Source organism: Pseudopodoces humilis, chromosome 21, assembly GCF_049639895.1.
Source record: "Pseudopodoces humilis isolate 2021_Gansu_Grassland_sample_001 chromosome 21, ASM4963989v1, whole genome shotgun sequence".
Taxonomy (NCBI): domain Eukaryota; kingdom Metazoa; phylum Chordata; class Aves; order Passeriformes; family Paridae; genus Pseudopodoces; species Pseudopodoces humilis.
The window spans coordinates 9398670-9417658 of record NC_142220.1 but is presented as its reverse complement, the minus strand read 5'-3'; the positions used below and the strand labels follow the sequence as shown (position 1 = coordinate 9417658).

General features: G+C 48.4%; 3 protein-coding genes across 5 annotated transcripts in view; all 3 read left to right on the top strand.

Moving 5' to 3' along the window:
* The window catches only part of LOC102105629 (myosin-4), a 31010-nt gene extending 28954 nt beyond the window's left edge, over window positions 1–2056 (top strand). The window contains exon 39 of the mRNA XM_088065603.1: window positions 1916–2056. Within this exon, the coding sequence (XP_087921729.1) occupies window positions 1916–2056 (141 nt within the window). The remainder of the gene's footprint in view (window positions 1–1915) is intronic.
* Window positions 24–1886, top strand: LOC148182719 (uncharacterized; the record flags this gene model as incomplete). The annotated part of the gene is made up of 4 exons (XM_088065429.1): window positions 24–448; window positions 551–740; window positions 1554–1632; window positions 1753–1886. Coding segments are annotated over 4 exons (828 nt in total), but the record flags the coding sequence as incomplete, so codon positions are not given.
* A 9094-nt stretch (window positions 2057–11150) lies between the features above and the next one.
* Window positions 11151–18989, top strand: part of GAS7 (growth arrest specific 7) — an 83189-nt gene continuing 75350 nt past the window's right edge. For all 3 annotated transcript variants that reach the window (XM_005526827.2, XM_088065378.1, XM_088065379.1), the window contains exon 1: window positions 11151–11333. In XM_005526827.2, the coding sequence (XP_005526884.1) occupies window positions 11151–11333 (183 nt within the window). The remainder of the gene's footprint in view (window positions 11334–18989) is intronic.

Here is an 18989-nt window from a genome sequence, read left to right as displayed (position 1 = left end):
GTGTGTCGGTCTGTCCGTGTGTCCATGTGTCCGTGTGTCCGTGTGTCCGTGTGTCGGTCTGTCCGTGTGTCCGTGTGTCCGTGTGTCGGTCTGTCCGTGTGTCCGTGTGTCCGTGTGTCGGTCTGTCCGTGTGTCCGTGTGTCGGTCTGTCCATGTGTCCGTGTGTCCGTGTGTCCGTGTGTCGGTCTGTCCGTGTGTCCGTGTGTCGGTCTGTCCATGTGTCCGTGTGTCCGTGTGTCGGTCTGTCCGTGTGTCCGTGTGTCGGTCTGTCCGTGTGTCGGTCTGTCCGTGTGTCCGTGTGTCCGTGTGTCCGTGTGTCGGTCTGTCCGTGTGTCCGTGTGTCGGTCTGTCCGTGTGTCGGTCTGTCCGTGTGTCCGTGTGTCCGTGTGTCCGTGTGTCGGTCTGTCCGTGTGTCCGTGTGTCCGTGTGTCGGTCTGTCCGTGTGTCCGTGTGTCCGTGTGTCGGTCTGTCCGTGTGTCCGTGTGTCCGTGTGTCGGTCTGTCCGTGTGTCCGTGTGTCGGTCTGTCCGTGTGTCCGTGTGTCCGTGTGTCCGTGTGTCGGTCTGTCCGTGTGTCCGTGTGTCCGCGTGTCCGTGTGTCCGTGTGTCGGTCTGTCCGTGTGTCGGTCTGTCCGTGTGTCCGTGTGTCGGTCTGTCCGTGTGTCCGTGTGTCCGTGTGTCGGTCTGTCCGTGTGTCCGTGTGTCCGTGTGTCCGTGTGTCGGTCTGTCCGTGTGTCCGTGTGTCCGTGTGTCCGTGTGTCCGTGTGTCCGTGTGTCGGTCTGTCCGTGTGTCCGTGTGTCGGTCTGTCCGTGTGTCCGTGTGTCCGTGTGTCGGTCTGTCCGTGTGTCCGTGTCCCGCTGTGCGCTCCGTGTCCCGGGCGGAGGCGGCGGGAGCGCTGCCAGGCGCAGCTGCACCAGAGCGGCGCGAGGGGGCGCTGTGGCAGCGCGGGCCCGCGGGGATACGGGGGGTGTGCTGGGGGTGTGCGGGGGGGACAGGGAGGATACAGGGGGGTGTGCGGGGGGTACAGGGGGTACGGGGGGTACAGGGGGTGTGCGGGGGGTACAGGGGGTACGGGGGGCGTGCGGGGATACGGGCGGGTGCGAGGCGTGAGGGGTGGGATGAGAGGGGTGTGGGATGTGCGGGATGTGGGATGTGCAGGATAAGGTTTATGCGGGATAAGGTTTATGTGGGATAAGGTTTATGCGGGATAAGGTTTGTGCGGGATAAGGTTTATGCGGGATAAGGTTTATGTGGGATAAGGTTTATGCGGGATAAGGTTTATGCGGGATAAGGTTTGTGCGGGATAAGGTTTGTGCGGGATAAGGTTTGTGCGGGATAAGGTTTGTGCGGGATAAGGTTTGTGCGGGATAAGGTTTATGTGGGATAAGGTTTATGTGGGATAAGGTTTGTGCGGGATAAGGTTTATGTGAGATAAGGTTTGTGCGGGGTGCGGTGCGCCCCAGACACGCAGTTGCTGAGCTGCTCCTGTTGTCCCGAAGAGAACGCCGTGTTGGGAGCACCCTGCCAGCGCCAGGGGCTCACTGTGGACTGCAGGACGCGCTCCTGCACCTGGACATTGATCCCACACTGGATCCTCCCCGCTGCTGGCTGCTGTGCCGAGGGCAAGGCGCAGGTAGTGCTGGCTCCCGGCCGTGCTCCTGCTGGGCTGTGCTGCGTGCCTGTGCTCAGCCTGCTGGCCCAAGTGACAGCCAGTGGCTCTGGGTGCTCTCCTCACTCCTGGTTTTTTCTCCAGGCGCCAGTGCCATCACCCCACACGTGCTGGTCACCCCAGCCAAGGCTCCTGCCTCCTCCCATGCACATCCAGCACTCTGTGTCCCTTCGTTCCATGTCATTCCTTTCTCCTCTTCTGTGTTCTTATCTGCTTAAATTGCTCCCATACGTTGTTTTCCATTTAGGTTTCCGTCATCTTCATCCTGTGTTTTACACCCTGTCATCACAGCTGGCTCTTACCCATGCTCCTGACTGGCCATTCATCCTCCTGTGCACATTTAGGGTCCTTTGTGCCAGTCAAAACTCCCTGGCATGTAGTTTGCTGACGCCTCGTTGGACAGTGCTCTGCCATCAAGCAATGGTCTGTCTGTCAAGCTGACAAAAATCATCTCATTGTTTCAATCCCCAGCTCCATGGCTACCTGCCATTCCTGGCTCTGGCTGTCCTGTCCTGCAGGATGGCACGGTGTGCTGTCAGAGACGGATGTGGACAGCCTGCTGACAAACACAGCAGTGTGTGACTGCAGCAGTGGCTGTGTCCAGCCCCCGAGGTGGCAGCTCCTGCCCCCGCTCTCACAGGACACGGTGCAGTTCTCATTGCACAGCTGTGCACATTGGGTCTGCCCCAGCCCACAAACAGTGCTGTGATAAGCACAGGGCTAGCTGACAGATCAGTAGATTAGCAGGGTTTATCCTTTTGTTAAACACAAACCTATTTGTACATAAAGGAAGAAAAAAACTGAAAGAAAGAGAAACAGCTCTTGCATGGGAGTTTAGTTCTGCAGGAGTGTTCTTGGGGCTATTTTTTGCTCTGCTATGATGATGGCTGAGAACATATTTATAAAGCTGAAAGAAAAGCCTTTGTCTGAATAATGCTTTGCATTCTCAGAAGCTTCCTGATGTGCTTTGTAGTTGTCATGAGATCTACAGAGCCCTATGAGTCCTTTGCTTGTCCCTCAAAAAAAGTGTGGAAAGCTGAAAGGAAGCTGAAATGAGATAACTGCTAGGTTTATAAAATGAACTTTATTTCTTTAAGAACAAGTAATGTTGTATTTTTCATTTAGTCAAACCAGAAGTAACATGAAATATAAATCTACTAGGAAATTAAAAAAAGGAGAAGACTCTTTGTTTTAGAACAGTAACAAAGTAGCTGATTAAGAGAGATGGAGCTGTGTCCTATCTCAGGGTATCCGAAGGGTAATTCTTGCTAGTTTGCCTATCTGCAAAGGAGGATAAAATGCTGATTTAAAACCACACCATGCACACACAGAGCTCATCCCCTCTAGGCATGGTGCCTGCACCTCCTTTGAGGTCCTGGGGGAATGGATAGAAGTGGGATTCATTCCAGCAGCCTACAAGATTCTCTTTCAAGCTTGTAGGAAAAGGGTCATTTGTGCTGAGAGTTAACAACCCCTTTACTTAAGTCTGTGACTGACATCAGAACTTTCTGCAGAAAATTCAGATTTCTCAGGTTGAAATGCTGCTCCCATGTGCCACTGTTGATCTGTACTTGCATTAGCACAAGTACATACAATACAAATATCTCGACTTGTATTAGCATCACACTCAGCACAAGAGGACTCAGGGTTTGACCCTTTTCAGTCACATGATAAATTTGGTCTAATTCGCCTCATGTATTTGTTCTGTGAAAAATATAACTTTATTTTTTTCAACCTGGGACAAAACAACTCCATGTATTAGGGCAGACTGGGGACTGACTGTAGAGTGCAGCCCTGCAGCAAAGGCCTTGGGATTCTCATGGAAAACAAGCTGGACCTGTGTCAGCAGCGCTCCCCTGCAGCAGCAGCACCCACCAGTCACGGGATTGCATTAGCAAGTGGTCAGCAAGTGCAGGAATGTGGCCATTCCCTTCTGCCTGGCTCTGGTGAGGCTGCATCTGCAATCCTCTGTGCAGCTTTTAAACACACACCCCCCATTGTATGGGAGATGCTGACACACTGGAGGGGCTCCAGCACAGCCCCAGGATCAGCGGGAGCGTGTGTTGTGTGAGGAGGTGAGATGGGAATTAGGTTGGTTTGGCCTGCAGGAGGGAAAGCTGGGGGATCTCATTGCAGAGATGCTGTTGCAAGTGGGGGGGGATAAGAATTCCAACACACCCAAGCTTTTCCTGCAAGTGCACAGTGAAAGGACAAGAGGCAATGGTCTCGTGTAGCCAACCAGCAAAATCCTTTCTCAACAAAGGGAGCACCTCATTTACCACGAGAGTGCTGCAGCCTTGGACAGGCTGCTCAAGGAGCTCGTGGAATTTCCATCCTTGGAGTTTCCAGGATACAGGTGACCGAGATCCTGGAGTGACTTTATCCAGCTTTGAAGTTAGGCCTGCTTGGAGTAGGAGATGGGATTTCAATGCACATTTTTCACTGACTCACCTGAACTCACTAATCTAGCAGGAAGAAAGTTGCATTCTGTCTGCAGTTTGAGGACTGATATTCACTGGAAAGGTCAAGAAGCACAGACTTGGTACCTACAGAAATTTCAAAATCTGAGAATAAAATTTCTAATTAAATTCTAGTCCAATTGAAAAATTTGATTTGTTTTGGTGTATATTTTTTTAATGTATGGTTTACATATCTGGAATTTTCATATGATTATATTACGTTTTAAACTTTCTTGATCATCTTAATCTTCATTCCTCAGACAGTTTCCTTTCTGGGTCACTGGAATATCAGAACCCTGCAATCTTTTCTTTCTACAGTGTTAGACAAGGTGCCACAAAGTAGAACCTTCCCCACTAGAGAAGCTCACTTGATCTTCAGAAACTCTTCCTTCTGCATTCATTCTGGCTTCGGGAGACTGATAAAATCCTCAGGATTTTTCCTTCCTTTCAGCTCTTTCCTGAGTACTCAGACCCTGAAAGATATTTGAAGAGAAGATTGTTGTGATTTTTTGATACCAATATAGATCCCTGCTCCTACAGCCTGCACAGAGTTTTGGGCATCTCCAGGTCCAGGTGAAGCTTGCAGGGCATCAGGAATAGTGACCCTACTTTCTCCCACTCACCCACTGCTCTTGGCAGAGGAGTGGAGTAGCCAGGAAATATAAGAAAAGGGACTGGAGAAAGTAATCTGTGGGGTCTCAGGAAAATACAGGAGATGGAAGAGAACTCATAAAATCCTTGTGGAAAATGGAGTGAGGAAAAGTTGGTCACAGTGAGCAGGGCTGTCAGAGGCAAGTGGTGGATGTGTGATGCCCACTGACAGAGACAGTTTGCTGCCAACCTGCTGTTTGTAAACGTGTGTCAGCAACAGCAGATTTTAAAGATTAAAGCTGTCAAGGGAAAACTAATGCTGAGTTTTTCCAAGAATTTATGGGATTGGATCCTTATCTTCAATACTCCTCAGGATGAACATAGTTCTTGCCTAATTCTTCGAGACTTTCCTGTATGAGTCATTGTTCATGGCAGAATAGCAGCTTTATACACAGATGGTTGTAGAACAGAGGCACCATTGAGAGGCAAACACTGAGACATCTATGTCCTGCAGATACAGGCACACACACACACACATCAACAGCTTCATCCACAGAAAGCAGTCAGTCCTGCTCAGTGTGTTCAGGCAGAATCTCCACTCTTCCATGACACAAGAAATCCCTGATGGAATTCAAGTAATGGGCAATTCATGCTGAAGAGGAAAGCTTAGTGTCAGGGAAATATCAATGTCCAAGCTTGCACATCCAAAGGGAGTTTGGCCAGAGGGCTGCCTAGCTGGATTCTTCTCCTTAGCTGGCCAGAAGCCTAGTTCTCCTTGGGCTCAAAAGAGAAGATCAGACACTCTGGGATCCAGCAAGCTGTTGTAGATTATCTGGCAAGCCCAAATCATTCCACTAAGATTGATACTAAGCCAGAGAGAAGGACATTTGAAGGAAAGTTTGGGTGTTTTCATCAGAGTCCTCTTGCGATGTTTTCCTGTTTTTCCAGTGCCTTTCCTTGTAATCTTGGACAAGTCCCTTAGGACCCTTAAAGTAAGCTCATGCCAATATCTCCATGTGCAGGTAAATTTCCGAGTAATGGTTCAGGTTTGGACTCCAGTGCAGCTCTTTGGGGATAAAGGTGGGTGGGTTCAGCCTATGATTGTGGGCCAGCACAATGCTCAGATGAAACAGGCAAGGGACAGGTTCCAAAATCCCATGCCTGCACTGGAAACCCTTGTCACAGAATGTTAGGCATGCCAAGAGTTTGCATGGCCTCAAAAAAATAACTAGCCTCAATAATGGAAATGAAAGTGGAATGATGTGATACCACCTCTAACTGGGGAAGACATGAGCTATCGTTCATTGGAAATAAAGAAGGTGTTTTCAGAAATGTCTCTCTCTACCTCTCCTTTTCCCTAGACTTCTGCTGTAAGATATTGCTGGAGACAACATAATAAGCCAGACAGTCAGATTCACAACTATTTGTCTTATGTTATTTTCTAACACTTAGAAGCTGAGATCCATGTAGTCACGGTTTATTGTTATTAATACTGTAATTATATGATTTATAGACAATGCCTTTCTTCCTTTCAATGACTTTTCCATTTAGCATGAAATAGTTAAACATTCAATAAACCCCAAAACATTAAACATTTAATGACCTAGTGTTTATAGAGCTGGAAGAAGAGAGGATAAGGCTACAACAGTGTCTGCTTCAACAAATATAAATGCTTAAGAATCACTAAGGTGGTCTAAAATGAGACCTATACTCCCTTTGTGAGCACACTGACCACCATGAAGTGCCCTGGAAGCCCTGAATGTTTAGTTTGCAGCAAGAGAAAGAGCAGCAAGACAAAGAGAAGGAAACTCATTTGAAATTCTGAAGCCATCTAATAGGAGCACAGGGCTGAGACTGAGGCTTTTCAGAGCTCCAAGAAGTGAGAGATGAACACTGAACTGCTGGAGAGAAGACTTGGCATCACTCTTTCAAACAGGGGTTTGTGACAACTGGCTGCTGCTGACACCTAACTCTGAGGCAAAGTGTCAGAGTTATGAGTCACATTTCTAGGCCCAATTACTGCTGTCATGTAACAGGGTGGGGCCTGCCCTGCCTCTCAGTAGGAAATATATTGGCTGGAAATAGGCTGATGTTATCGGAACAGTTTGTTATTCTCAGCCTGCTTCCAAGAATGGAAGTGAATGGAAGCAGTCATCTCTCCAGGTGAATTATCCTGGCAGAAAACCCCAGTTTATTCTCATGTGAATCACCACAAGCTGTTTGTTCATGTAATATCACTGTCCATTTATAGACAGAGAATACGTTTGTTTATGTCTGACTCTAAAATAGTAGATACAGCTCTGGGCACTGCTAAGACAAGGATGACTAAACCTGCCCTGGAACATCACAAAGTTTTACTACAACCACAGCCAGGCAGGGCACTGCACATCTGACTTCATTTTCGGGGTTAATCACGTACAAGGGGAGTTCCAAGGTCAGCAGAGCCATCTGAAAAACTTCTAAAAGCAGAAATCAAAGGTAAAGCCAAGCTGGATCCTTTGGTGCTATTTTTTTAATTCATGTTCAAATCACATATTTGATCAGATGAACATGACTCATAAATCCGAGTCCTCTGCCTGGAATGTTTGAAGTCCTGGATGCCTAAATTTCCAAGTGTGATGCTCAAGAATATCTGGTCCGGGAAATTCATTCTCTGTGAGTTGCTGACCAAAAAGAGAGTGTAGACCAGATGAAATTTTGTTCTGAGCTCCTGGATCTGTTCTGGCATTTTGTCTGTTTAAAGCACTGAGAATGGCCCCTTCCACCAAAAACTTTTAAGCATTTTAACAGCTGAAAGTATCTTCTGTGTACACACTCAGAACAGTTACTCTCCATAAATGGACCTAATTTCTACTTGTCACTTAGATATCAAAGGTCATTTAAGGACCCAGTGCTACATGTGCTTTCTTTTTAGTCTCTTTCTTTCCTGGTTCCTGGCCTCAGGAGATGTGGTGATGCTGTCTTTTGAAAACAGGTATAGCAAATAAATTATTCATCTGAATCTCCAATCCATCACGGTTATAAAGCTCTCCCATACACCTGTGCTAACCCATTCTCATTTGGACCTCTGCAGGATCTGTTCAGAGAAGACAGCTGCAGTCACTTAGATCTTTTTTATGGGCCAGACAGATTGTCAAATATACTGCTTTGAACAAAAAAGTTATTGACCATGCTGCTCCCACAGCTGTCAGATGTGAACCTTCTTCTGGTACTCCCAAGATGTTCTTAGGTCCCTCCTCAGGGAATCTGCCCACCTGTACAGGACTTGTAGTGGTGCCATTTTAAGGCCCAGCAACAGGCTGTGAAATCATGGAATGAGCTCTCTCTCTGACTGGATGACCACACAGAGGCTTTCTGCAGTGTTCTAAGAAGCTGGCTCTTTCTCATTCACAGACAGCATTTCTTGACACTAAGATTTGTTAAAAAGTTATTTGGCCAAGCCTTAGGTATTTAGGAAGAAAAAGATCCTTTCAAGATCTCACACTAATACAGAATATGTGCATGTGATGCTGTTTTAGAATTGGTTTCTTACTGCTAAGTGGAATACCCTGCTAGAACAGATGGTAGAGTATGACAGTTGTGATGGCTCAGGAAATAAATTCAGGCAGATCTTACAGCCAGAGGGATAGTTTTGAACATTCAGTCAGACCTGCTGTGTACTGCCCAGGGAACACCTGCATGCAGCTGAGATGCTTCAGATGCTGGAACAGATGGTAGGAACAAAGGCTGAGACTGAAAGCTGACCGGTTCATCCCAGTGCCTGGTACCCCTGAAGTGGCAAATCTGCATGTTTCTGGGATGGCTTCTGTACTTCATCATAACTCTGGCCCTGATATGCTAGATAAAAAAGATGCCTATGCTCAGAAATAATTTTCCTCACACGCCAAGCTTGTCCCCCTTTAACACCCTTCACAATATAGACATTACAAGACGCAGTAGCAAGCACAGGTCCAACCAAGCCTTTGGCAAGAGCTGCTCTCTGAACTGTTCAGGAAGCAAAGCCATCCTGCAAGCTGAGGGGAAGGACTAGACATAGCTGAGAAACCAACCTGGTCACTACCTGCAAAATGAAATGAGGATTATTTATGGAACTGTTCAAGAGATATTTTACCTCCAGTGACTAAAAGGCATCCTCTGGCTGGAACAGAGCCCTTCTGCTTACAGACTGGACATTTGTACACAAGCCAAAGGCAAGTCATAGTAACAGGTTTAGAAAGAAAATTTAAAATAAAAATTAGGCAAGTGTTTACATTTGGGCTTGCCTGCTAAAAAGCTGAAGTTTGTAATTACTTCAGGGAGGAGATAACCCTAGGACTGAAACCCTGCTAGAGGTTTTCCCATCAAGAGAGTTCATGCAAAGAAGAACAGGAGCCTGAAAAAATATTAGAAAGGGAGATAGTGAGAAAAAAACAATTTGGAAGTAGAGGAAAAAATATTAGAGAATGAGCCAAAGAAAATATAGAAGCATTCTGTCAACATCAAACATAAGGAAAGAAATATTTAAACCAAAATTATTTACGTGAGCGCTCTAAACTATGTAGATCTGAGTTACCAAATAGCAAAGCTGGGTTTGTATATGCTGAAGTAAAAGATAGGATTTTGTTTTAATTTAAGTTCTTGCCATCTATAAATGGCATTGTTAGAGAATACTGCTGATAGATGTACCTGGATGTGTGCCATGATATCAGGTCTGTGGGGTTTTGCCAAGCAAGGCACAGCTGGTGTGATAATAGCACATAATGGATCATAGATCAGTAGTTATCAGCTTAAATAATTATCAAAAGGGGGTGATTTTAAGCAATTTATCACAATTCAGAAGATCAAAAATAGAACTGTGAAAAAAGGCTGAAAATTTGTTAAAAGAATCCTAATAAAGAACCCAGCTACACTCAAAGTCACCTTCTGAAAGGTCTAGGAGAAAGGCTACAAACCTGAGAGCCACACAGAGGTGCCTCACACACTACAATCCACACAGGAGCTACACACACACGCATGAAGCAAGGTGTGCACTCAGACCAGTGCTGCAGAGACACATACACCTGAGGATGTGTCACACACACACTTCATACGGGTTAGGTGTGTCACATAATGTCTTTCAGGCATTCAGTGATAATGGATCTCACGCTCTTGGTTGTGTGTAACAAATGTATACACTCAGTGGGTGTCCACACAGAGAGTGTCCACACAGTCTCCCTCGGAACAGTGCCTGTCACACACACACACACACAGAGTCCCTCGGAACAGTGCCTGTCACACACACACAGAGGGGTGTGGAGCATACAGAATCCCATGGAACAGTGTCTGTCACACACACACACAGAGGGGTGTGGAGCACAGTCCCTCAGAACAGTGTCTGTCACACACAAACACACACAGAGGGATGTGGAGCACACAGAATCCCACGGAACAGTGTCTGTCACACACAGTCACACACACACACAGAGGTGTGGAGCACACAATCCCTCAGAACACTGTCTGTCACACACACACACACACACACACAGTCCCTCAGAACAGTGCCTGTCACAAACACACACAGAGGGGTGTGGAGAACACCGAGTCCCTCAGAACAGTGCCTGTCACACACAGACACACGGAGCCCCTCGGAAGACTGCCTGTCACACACAAACACACAGAGGGCTGTGGAGCACACAGAGTCCCTCGGAACAGTGTCTCTCTCTCTCTCTCTCTCTCTCACACACACACACACACACACACACACACACACACACACACACACACACATACACAGGGGTGTGGAGAACACCGAGTCCCTCGGAACACTGCCTGTCACACACAGCCACACGGAGTCCCTCGAAACAGTGTCTGTCACACACCCAGAGTCCCTCAGAACAGTGTCTGTCACACACACAGAGGGGTGTGGAGCACACAGAGTCCCTCAGAACAGTGTCTGTCACACACACAGAGGGGTGTGGAGCACACAGAGTCCCTCAGAACAGTGTCTGTCACACACACAGAGGGGTGTGGAGCACACAGAGTCCCTCAGAACAGTGTCTGTCACACAGCCACACGTGCGGTGCCCCCCGTGCTCTCTCCCACACGCTGTCCCCCCAGGGTCACTCACACTCGCTCCCTCTCGCTGTCCCGCCGCCACCAGCGCCACACGCACCGCCCGCCCCGCGCACCATCACGGCCTCTCCTCCCGCCGCTTCCTCTCCCTCTCCGCTCTCCCCCTCCTCCCACCACTCCTCCTCCCTCTCTCGCCCTCCTCCCCTCGCCCTGCCCGTCCCGCCTCTCCCGCCCCACCCCGAGCCGGCGGTGCCCGTGGGCGCCCGGCGCCGGGGCTGCTCGGCTGCCGCTGCCCGCGCTGCCCGCGCCTGGCGCCCGCTGGGCCGGGCCGCAGCGGGGCCCCCTCAGCCGAGCGGGGCGGGCGCGGAGCGGCGGCGGCGGCTGCGGGCGCGTCCGGGAGGGATGTCGGGGACCCGCTGCCAGGCGCTGTACCCCTTCTCCGGGGAGCGGCACCGGCAGGGGCTGCGCTTCGCGGCGGGTGAGCTGATCACGGTGCTGCAGGTGCCAGACGGCGGCTGGTGGGAAGGGCAGAAGGAAGACGGGCTGCGAGGCTGGTTCCCGGCCAGCTACGTCCAGCTGCTGGAGGTAGGACCGGGACCGGGACGGGGGCCGGGGCCGGGAATGTCCCGCGGGGGCACACGGGGCCATCGCGGGGCTGCTGTTGGAACGCCCTCGGCATCGCTGTGCCCCTGCCCCGGGCAGGTGTTCCGGCACCCCGGGCTGAGGCTGCCGGGTGCTGTAAGAATTCACTTACCCGGCCTCGCTCCGGCAGCCAGAGCGTTTGGTGCTTGTAGCTGTAGCCATGGAGAGGCAGAGCTCAGGTGCGTGACGAGCTGCGGGCTTGCTCCGGACGCTTGGGTTTTCACGGTCGCTGAACAGCAGCAGAAGTCAGAGGCTGCGGTGGTGCAGCCCTTGTCCGTCGCTCATGAGGGTCAGATGCTGGGCAAGTTCCACTCCCTCCTCTCTCCCTCACCCGCTCCCACTCCTTCTCATTTCCTTTCACTGAACATGTCGTGGCTTTATGTTGTGGAAGAAGTAATTCAGTATAGAATCGTGGAATCACAGAATGGGTTGGGTTGGAAGGGACCTTGAAGATCATCCCGTTACGCCCACTCTGCCATGAGCAGGGACACCTTCCACTACATCACATTGATCCAAGTCCCATCCAACCTGGCTTTGGACATTTCCAGGGTTGGAGAAGCCACAGGTTTTCTGAGCATCCTGTGCTAGGGCCTCACCACCCTTGCAAAGGAGAATTTCTTCCTAATGTCTAATCTAAGTCTGCACTTCTTCAGCTTGAAGCCATTCTTCCTTCACTCCATGCCCCTGTCCAAAGTCCCCCCCACCGGTATCTGTAGGTACTGGAATATTGTCTAAGTTCTACCTGGAGCCGTCTCTTTTCTGCCTCTGTCGTGGCAGTTCTCCAGCCAGCTGCAGACACCTTGCTGCCATACCTGTGGCATGGCTCAGGGAGCCCCAGCAGGGTTAAGGTTGTTTGTGAGACCCAAAGGCCATGGACTTTCTGTCAGGATACGGAGAATTTCTGTCAGCTTCAGTCATTTTCAGGGCCCTGACAGCTGGGGTGACAGTTGGATTTCCACCTCGGGACTGCTTGTGCCTGAATGTGTTTATGGCTTTCTGTCCACGCAAATGAGACACAATGTGAGGGTAAAAAATATGTCCATGAAGAGTGCCTTCACAGTCTCTGCATGTGAATTCTGAAACATCTCTGCACTAAAGCAAGAACTCACCACGATCCCATGAGTCCTCTCCTTGCTGGCTGTGTCCTGTTGTCATTTGGATCTTACACCAAGGCTGTGGACATGGCAGTGGTGTCTGGGAGCATCTCCCTGCAGTGACTGGGCTGAAGCCATTTACAGCACATTTCTCAGGTCAGCCTTTGTTTGTCCTCCAGGTTCCCAAGGGGAATCAGCCAGCTTGCTCTGCTTATGTGTAAGGCCTATGGGCAATACCCATCCCAGGTTTTCCATCCACACTTTCCAGGGAATCCAGAGAGGCAGGAAGCAGAGTCTTCACCAAAACCTGCCCACCAGCTGCTAGTAGAGCAGTGTTCTGTGAGCAAAGGATTCTGTGCAAAAGGACATTTTGCCCACAGATCTGGCACTGCCTTTTCATTTCTCTTGTCCAAATAAATTTTAAAAATCTATGATGTTTCCTTTGACTTCCTGTTTCTTACTATTTTTCCTGGAAAGCCAGGAGAGTAGAAGGAGTTGCCCATGCAGTGCTACAAGAGTGAGGCCACAGACTTTCCTGTGCAGCTGATGCACTTGGGATTTCTCTCGCTAGTTTCAGAATGTGGGAGTCCTGCTGTTTGTCAGTTTTGCCACCTACAAGATCATTTATTGAGATAAGTGAGTGTTTGTAGTTTCACAAATTGCTAAATGTTTACACACCTAGGAATTTAGGAATTGTTTGAGGAAAAATGTGTCATGAGATGTGAGAAGGACTGCTCAGCAGAGGCAGTGGGTTATTGCTTCCAAACACCATAACTTTGCTTTTCTGTCATCTCCTTCTCAGAAACTCTGATTTCCCCACTTAAGTCTTTGAGAACTTTCCCCGAGCAAGTTCCAGTGTGCTCAGATCAGTGCCCACAGCCCCACAAATGTGTCTTTCTCACCCTTGGCTCCTGTACCACTGACAGCTTTGATGGAGACCACTTGTCCACACAGCCTGGCCTCCTTTCTGTTGGGCAAACCTTTATAAAGAAGGCAAGAAAAATGGCAAGGGCTGAGTGTGTTCACTCTGGCATGTTTTCCTATTCTCCAGAGATGGTACCTAATAAAGACTATGAGCCAGAATTTAAAATTACATCAAATGAGAGCTAATTAACCAAATCCATGGGATCACAGGTACTTGGCACACATCACAGTAGGTGTGTGAGAAGGAAGCTCTGTGTGTGTCTGTTTCTCATGGCTCTGTTCAGGTAGCCTTTCCCTTATCTCTAGGTAGCTCATCCCTTGAGTGCAGGTAAGCAGCTTGCTCAGAGACCTGATCTAACTGAAAGACACCACAACAAAAACACTCTCCTCTGTTCTCTGATCCGAGTCCCTGCCCAGCCACATTGACATCGGAGCTGACGTCAGGGAGGTGGTCACAGTGCATGTCCAGATGGGGCCATGGACATCAGTCTCCTTTCTGTACCAGCCAGCCCTTCCACGGGCTTTGGGTGGCCCTGGCCCTGCAGCTCTCAGTATGGTTCAGTGCTCTGTCCTCAGCTGAACTTGATCACACATTGTTGTTTGAAGAGGAAGATGTTACTGTTTCTCTCTGTCCTGCCCTCATTTCCCTGTGCCCAGTTTCCCCAACAACTACTTGTGCTCTCTCTGGAGCCTGAAGGAGAGCTGGCTGCATTTTCTGTCACAGCAGTGACTGAATGTCCCTCATGGCATTGCCTGCCTCCACAGCACACACCCTTTCTTCTCTCAGCAAGGTCCATCAGTGGCTGGGAGCTGCCAGAACGAGGTGGCCTTCTTCTGAAGCCTTTGTGACTTGAAGCCTGCACTGTGTTTAGACAGGAAGGCTGCATTTTCTCATTCACAGGGCTTCACATTTACCAACCTTGGGATGTCCTCTGACAGCACTGGTTCAAAAGTCTGTGCTGAGTTTTGGTCCTGAGCTGAAAGAGGGAAGTGAGAAAGGTCTGAAGAGCAGTGGGGAGGGGAAGCTCTCCCACCCTTGGCTGGTTGAGCAGCCAGTCTGTGGTGTGCTGGTTCCTGAGGGATGAAGGAGGAGGAGAAGTGTCTGTTCCTGATGCTGTCATTGACTTGTGAAGAACCTGCTCCACCAACAGCACCTGGGTCTCCTCACAGGCAGCCAGCCCTGTGCTTTTGCTACATTCTGTGTTCTTTTGCTAGCAAAACTGTGTTTTCAGTTCATTCATCACAGAAGATCAAGGGAAAGACCAAAAATGTGGTAAATGCGGGGCAAGAGACACAGAGATGTAAAGAGATAAAGACATTTTGCATCCTTTTGTTTACTGTTCCTGTGGCTGCTTCAAGCCTGGAGTGGAGGGTTAGAAGAAAATGGTGATGGCTGGAGGTTCCTGCTCAAGGCAGTGATGGAAACAGTGAGATCTGGAGGAGGACTGGAGGAGCTCATGGTAGGGACAAGGCAGAAATGGCATGTCTCTGTGAGCTCTGGAGAGGATACTGCTGTCAGAGAGCAAAAGTGGTAGCATAAACCAAAAAACTATCAAAAGCAGACAGAAAAGGGAGAAAGGGAGGGTATCGGCTTCGTGGTGGGGTTCCAGATGGATTCCCTGAGGCTGGGCTGGTTGGGAGCAGTTGAGGAGGCTGCTGTGGTTTTAATCACAGAATCACTGGGTTGGAAAGGACCTTTGGAGATCAGCTAGTCTGGCTTGCCTGGCTATGTCTGTCAGGGTTTTAATGTGTGCAAGGGTGGACACAACAACTGTTCTGGACAATGTATTCCAGTGTTTAGCCACCCTCACAGTTTTTTGTTGTGCCCTTTAAAGGGATTTGTGTCCCTTTAAAGGGATTTTTTTGTGCCTATTGCACCTCATCCTTTCACTGGGTACCACTGAGAACAGTCTATATGGTTTTTTACTGTCCCCCACACAGATTTTTATGCACACTGATAACATGCCTCTCAAACCTTCTTGTCTTGATGCTAAACAGTCCCAGTTCTTTCAGCCCTTCTTTGTATGACAGATGCTCCAGTCCCTTAATCATCCTCGTGGCCCATTGCTGGACTCTCTCCAGTGTGTCCTTGTCTTCCTTATGTTGGAAAACCAAGTAGTTTCTATCTGCTGTAGATAGTAGGTTAATGGAGAAATGGTCCCTAAGCAGTATTTCCTGAGCATGAGAATCCATGGACACTAGAGGAATCCTGAAGACTGCTGTCAGATTCATTTGGTTTTGCTTTGGCTGAGCTTGGTCTATGAGCAAGCAGCACCCTTGTGCAAGCTGAAGGGCTTGGGGAAGGAGGATGTTGTTGCTTGGTATCCATATCCTGTTGAGCAGATACCATCAGCTTCAACCCTCACTCCTCCTTTGGTGATTAATAGCTATGGCAGTTGTGAGACCTGAAAGTCAGGGATTTTCTGACCCTTTCCTCCGTCCTGTGTGCTTTATATTTTTGCCTGACCTTTTGACCATTGAGCAGAGCCCTACAGGTCCCCTTGGTACCAGACTGTTGCAGCCCCAGGTTAAGCACTTGGCCTTCCCAGGCTGGAGCAGGGTGTGCAGATGCAGGTGAGGAGGTGGTATATGGTATAGACAGAGCCAATGGAGTGTGGTGTGTGATACATTGAGGGATTTCTCAACAGCTCATGTTTCTTATCCTGAGGCTGGCTGCCTCCTCATCACAGCTGCATCAGGGAGCTTGGAATGATGATGTGTGTAGAAAGATCTATACAGCTCCAGACATAAGGGCAACCTGGCACAAGGCTCAGGTGCTCCAGTTTGTGACAAACTTTACGGTGCAGGGCAGCAGAGATGTTGAGAAAGTGGGGTAATCTGTATTCCAGGAGGTGCTCTGTATGGGACCCTCTGGAGAAACCTCTGTTGCGTCTGCTTTTTCTAGACAAGTGATTTTTGGAGTGTTGGAGAGATGTATCATTCAGTCACATTTGCAAGTGGTTTCTTTGCAAACCTATTTTTGGGCCTTGATTTTTGTATTTGTAGTTAACTAGAAATCACTTATATAAGCAGCAGCAGCAGCAACATATGCAAATTTGCTGGAAATTGTCAGCACTTTTTATAGCTTCAGTCATCCCACAGATGTAAGTCTCTGTATGAAGCACAGCGTGTGCTTCCAGAATGGATGGAGGTGGCTCTGGAATCTAACTGAGCGGGCTGGACTGAGTAGGACTTGGAGCTGCCACTGATCTTATCTGCACTCTCCACAGCTTGATTTACCAGAACTGTGAGGCACTTAGGAGGGAAGGAATGCTTCTCCCTGGTGCAGACTTCACCTGCAGCTGTCAGACTGATGGTTTATTGCTCCCACTGCTGTGTAATACTCAGTGGGTAACTCACCTCACCTAAACCAACCTGAGGCAGCTGGAGATGTGCAAACAGCTGAGCCTGGAGGTTGTTGCACATCCAGCTGCAGGAAGCATGGCATGGCACAGACTGCTTCCTTCGTGGTGCCTGGGGAGTCATAGAGACAAAGGATGAAGGGAATACACAGAAATTAAAATGGTTTTTATTTATTTTGTAATAACAAGAGAATGTGTGGAGGATTTCTGTGCTCTCTGCCATCATGGGGGCTGTATGATGTGTCTGATATATATTAAAAGGAGGGTGTGTTGGTATCTGTTGCAACAGAGCTTTTCCTGGTTCACAAAAGAGAATAAAGTTGGGTGTGCACCTGGATGGCTGTGGGTACCTGAGCCCTGAGCTATTTGTACATGGTGTCCTTATCTCCGGCACACAGCAATGATGCTTTGCTTTCTCACAAGGTTCTTCTACATCCTTGGAGTTGGTTGTCTCTCTCTCTCTTGTTCCTCCACCTCCCCACTCAAAAATCAGCTTAACATAAAATTCATGAAGAGCCACAAGAACTGAGGGGATGTGTGATGATCTCAGGTATAGATGTGACTGCTGAGACTGCTTTTTTCTGAGAATATTCTGTGGAGCAAGTAATGCTCCAATCTGTAGTCTTGGGTGCTGGGGAAGGAATCTGCCCTTTAATCTGGTGTGATAAGGCTGTGGGTGCTGAGCCCAAAGAGTGGATGCCATCACTGCCACGCTGGGATTAGTATTCCTATCTCCTGCCCAGGGGTGCTTGTGACACCATCCTGAGTGTTCTGGCCATTCTGCTGCCCCTGGGAGGTGGGGCTGGGGCAGCAACCACAGCTGAAGTGGGGATGGCATTTCCCCTGGTGCAGAAGGTTGTAGAAGGTTGGTTTTCATTCTCTTGAAGCAGGGATGGGTCCCTAATGAACGCAGAGATTTGCTCGGCTGTAGATGGAACATGGATAGAACTTGGATGTAGATGTGGATGTTGTCTCAGGGAAAAGGTGAAGTTTCCAAAGTTCAGTGCTCATGGGTGCTGAGGCTGGTCTGCATTGTGTGATTCAACAGCAAACTGTTGTCCAAAGTGAGGTGTTCATGAGAGGACTGACAATGAGAATCCTGTGGTATTGCCTTGAAGTTTAGTTTCACATGGTCTTTTTTCTCTCTCTGACTTTTTGTAACTGTATTTTTTAGAGTTGAAACTTGTGATCATCTGACCACTGATATTTCTGGCAAATGTGAATGAAATCACATATAAAAGAGTGAGGAAATTATGTTTTGCTGCCAGAAAACCACTCTTTAATCAAGGTTCTGATGGAATTTAAAGCCCCAGGAGAATATGAAGGGGATGTGATGCCGCAGTTCACAATCCCTGTTATCCATCTAGCGATAATTGTCTCGCACTTGAAGTTACAGATGAAATATAAAAATTTAATAGTACCATAAATAGCCAAGGATTGTGAAGGGAAGGGTCTTACAGATGGTTGTGGCATTTTTTGTGAGCTCTTCTGTCCCCTGCACAAGTTGGGGTGTTGCAGGAGCTGGGCTCATGGGTGCTGCTTCTGGAGCAGGTGAGAACAGTCACACTGTTGACCTTTGAAAAATTGCATGGGACAGAATTTTTAAAGATGTTTCTCCTTTACCCTTAGCTAAAAGATGAAAAAGTGCCATGGAAGGCTTAAACTGCACTATCTCTGCCTGTGGATTACAAAAGAGTCTTAAAACAGTCTCCCTGCAGACGTCTGTCTTCTAGATGTGCAAGATTAAATGAGTTGCTGTGCACCTGCAATTTAAGGGTGGATATAGAGCAACCATGAAAAATGTGGATCATTTAAAGACTCACTTGAAGATTGCTTAGTTCCCTAAAGAATTTCCGGCTCGTTCTGTGCTCTGACTGGGGCACATGTCCTGTAGGAAAATACAAGAGTGGTTTCTGCACCAGTAAACATGGGGAACTCAAGTCTCACTTTCCAGCCTGGGTGCAAAATGCACCTTCAGTGCCTTGAGTGTTGTGCCACAAACACAACATGAATGAACCACACAACACTTTATAGTGAATGTAGTTTAAAAAGATACAGTAGGAATAATGAGAAGATGCCAAATACTTATTTTCTAAACACAAATCTTTACTTTGGTGTCCAAAATGGAAAATTTGGCTCTGTAATCAAGACTGGAAAATTCTGGCAGTTTTGATGTGATTTTTTTTTTTCTACTTATTTCACTTTCACTTGTGGGATAA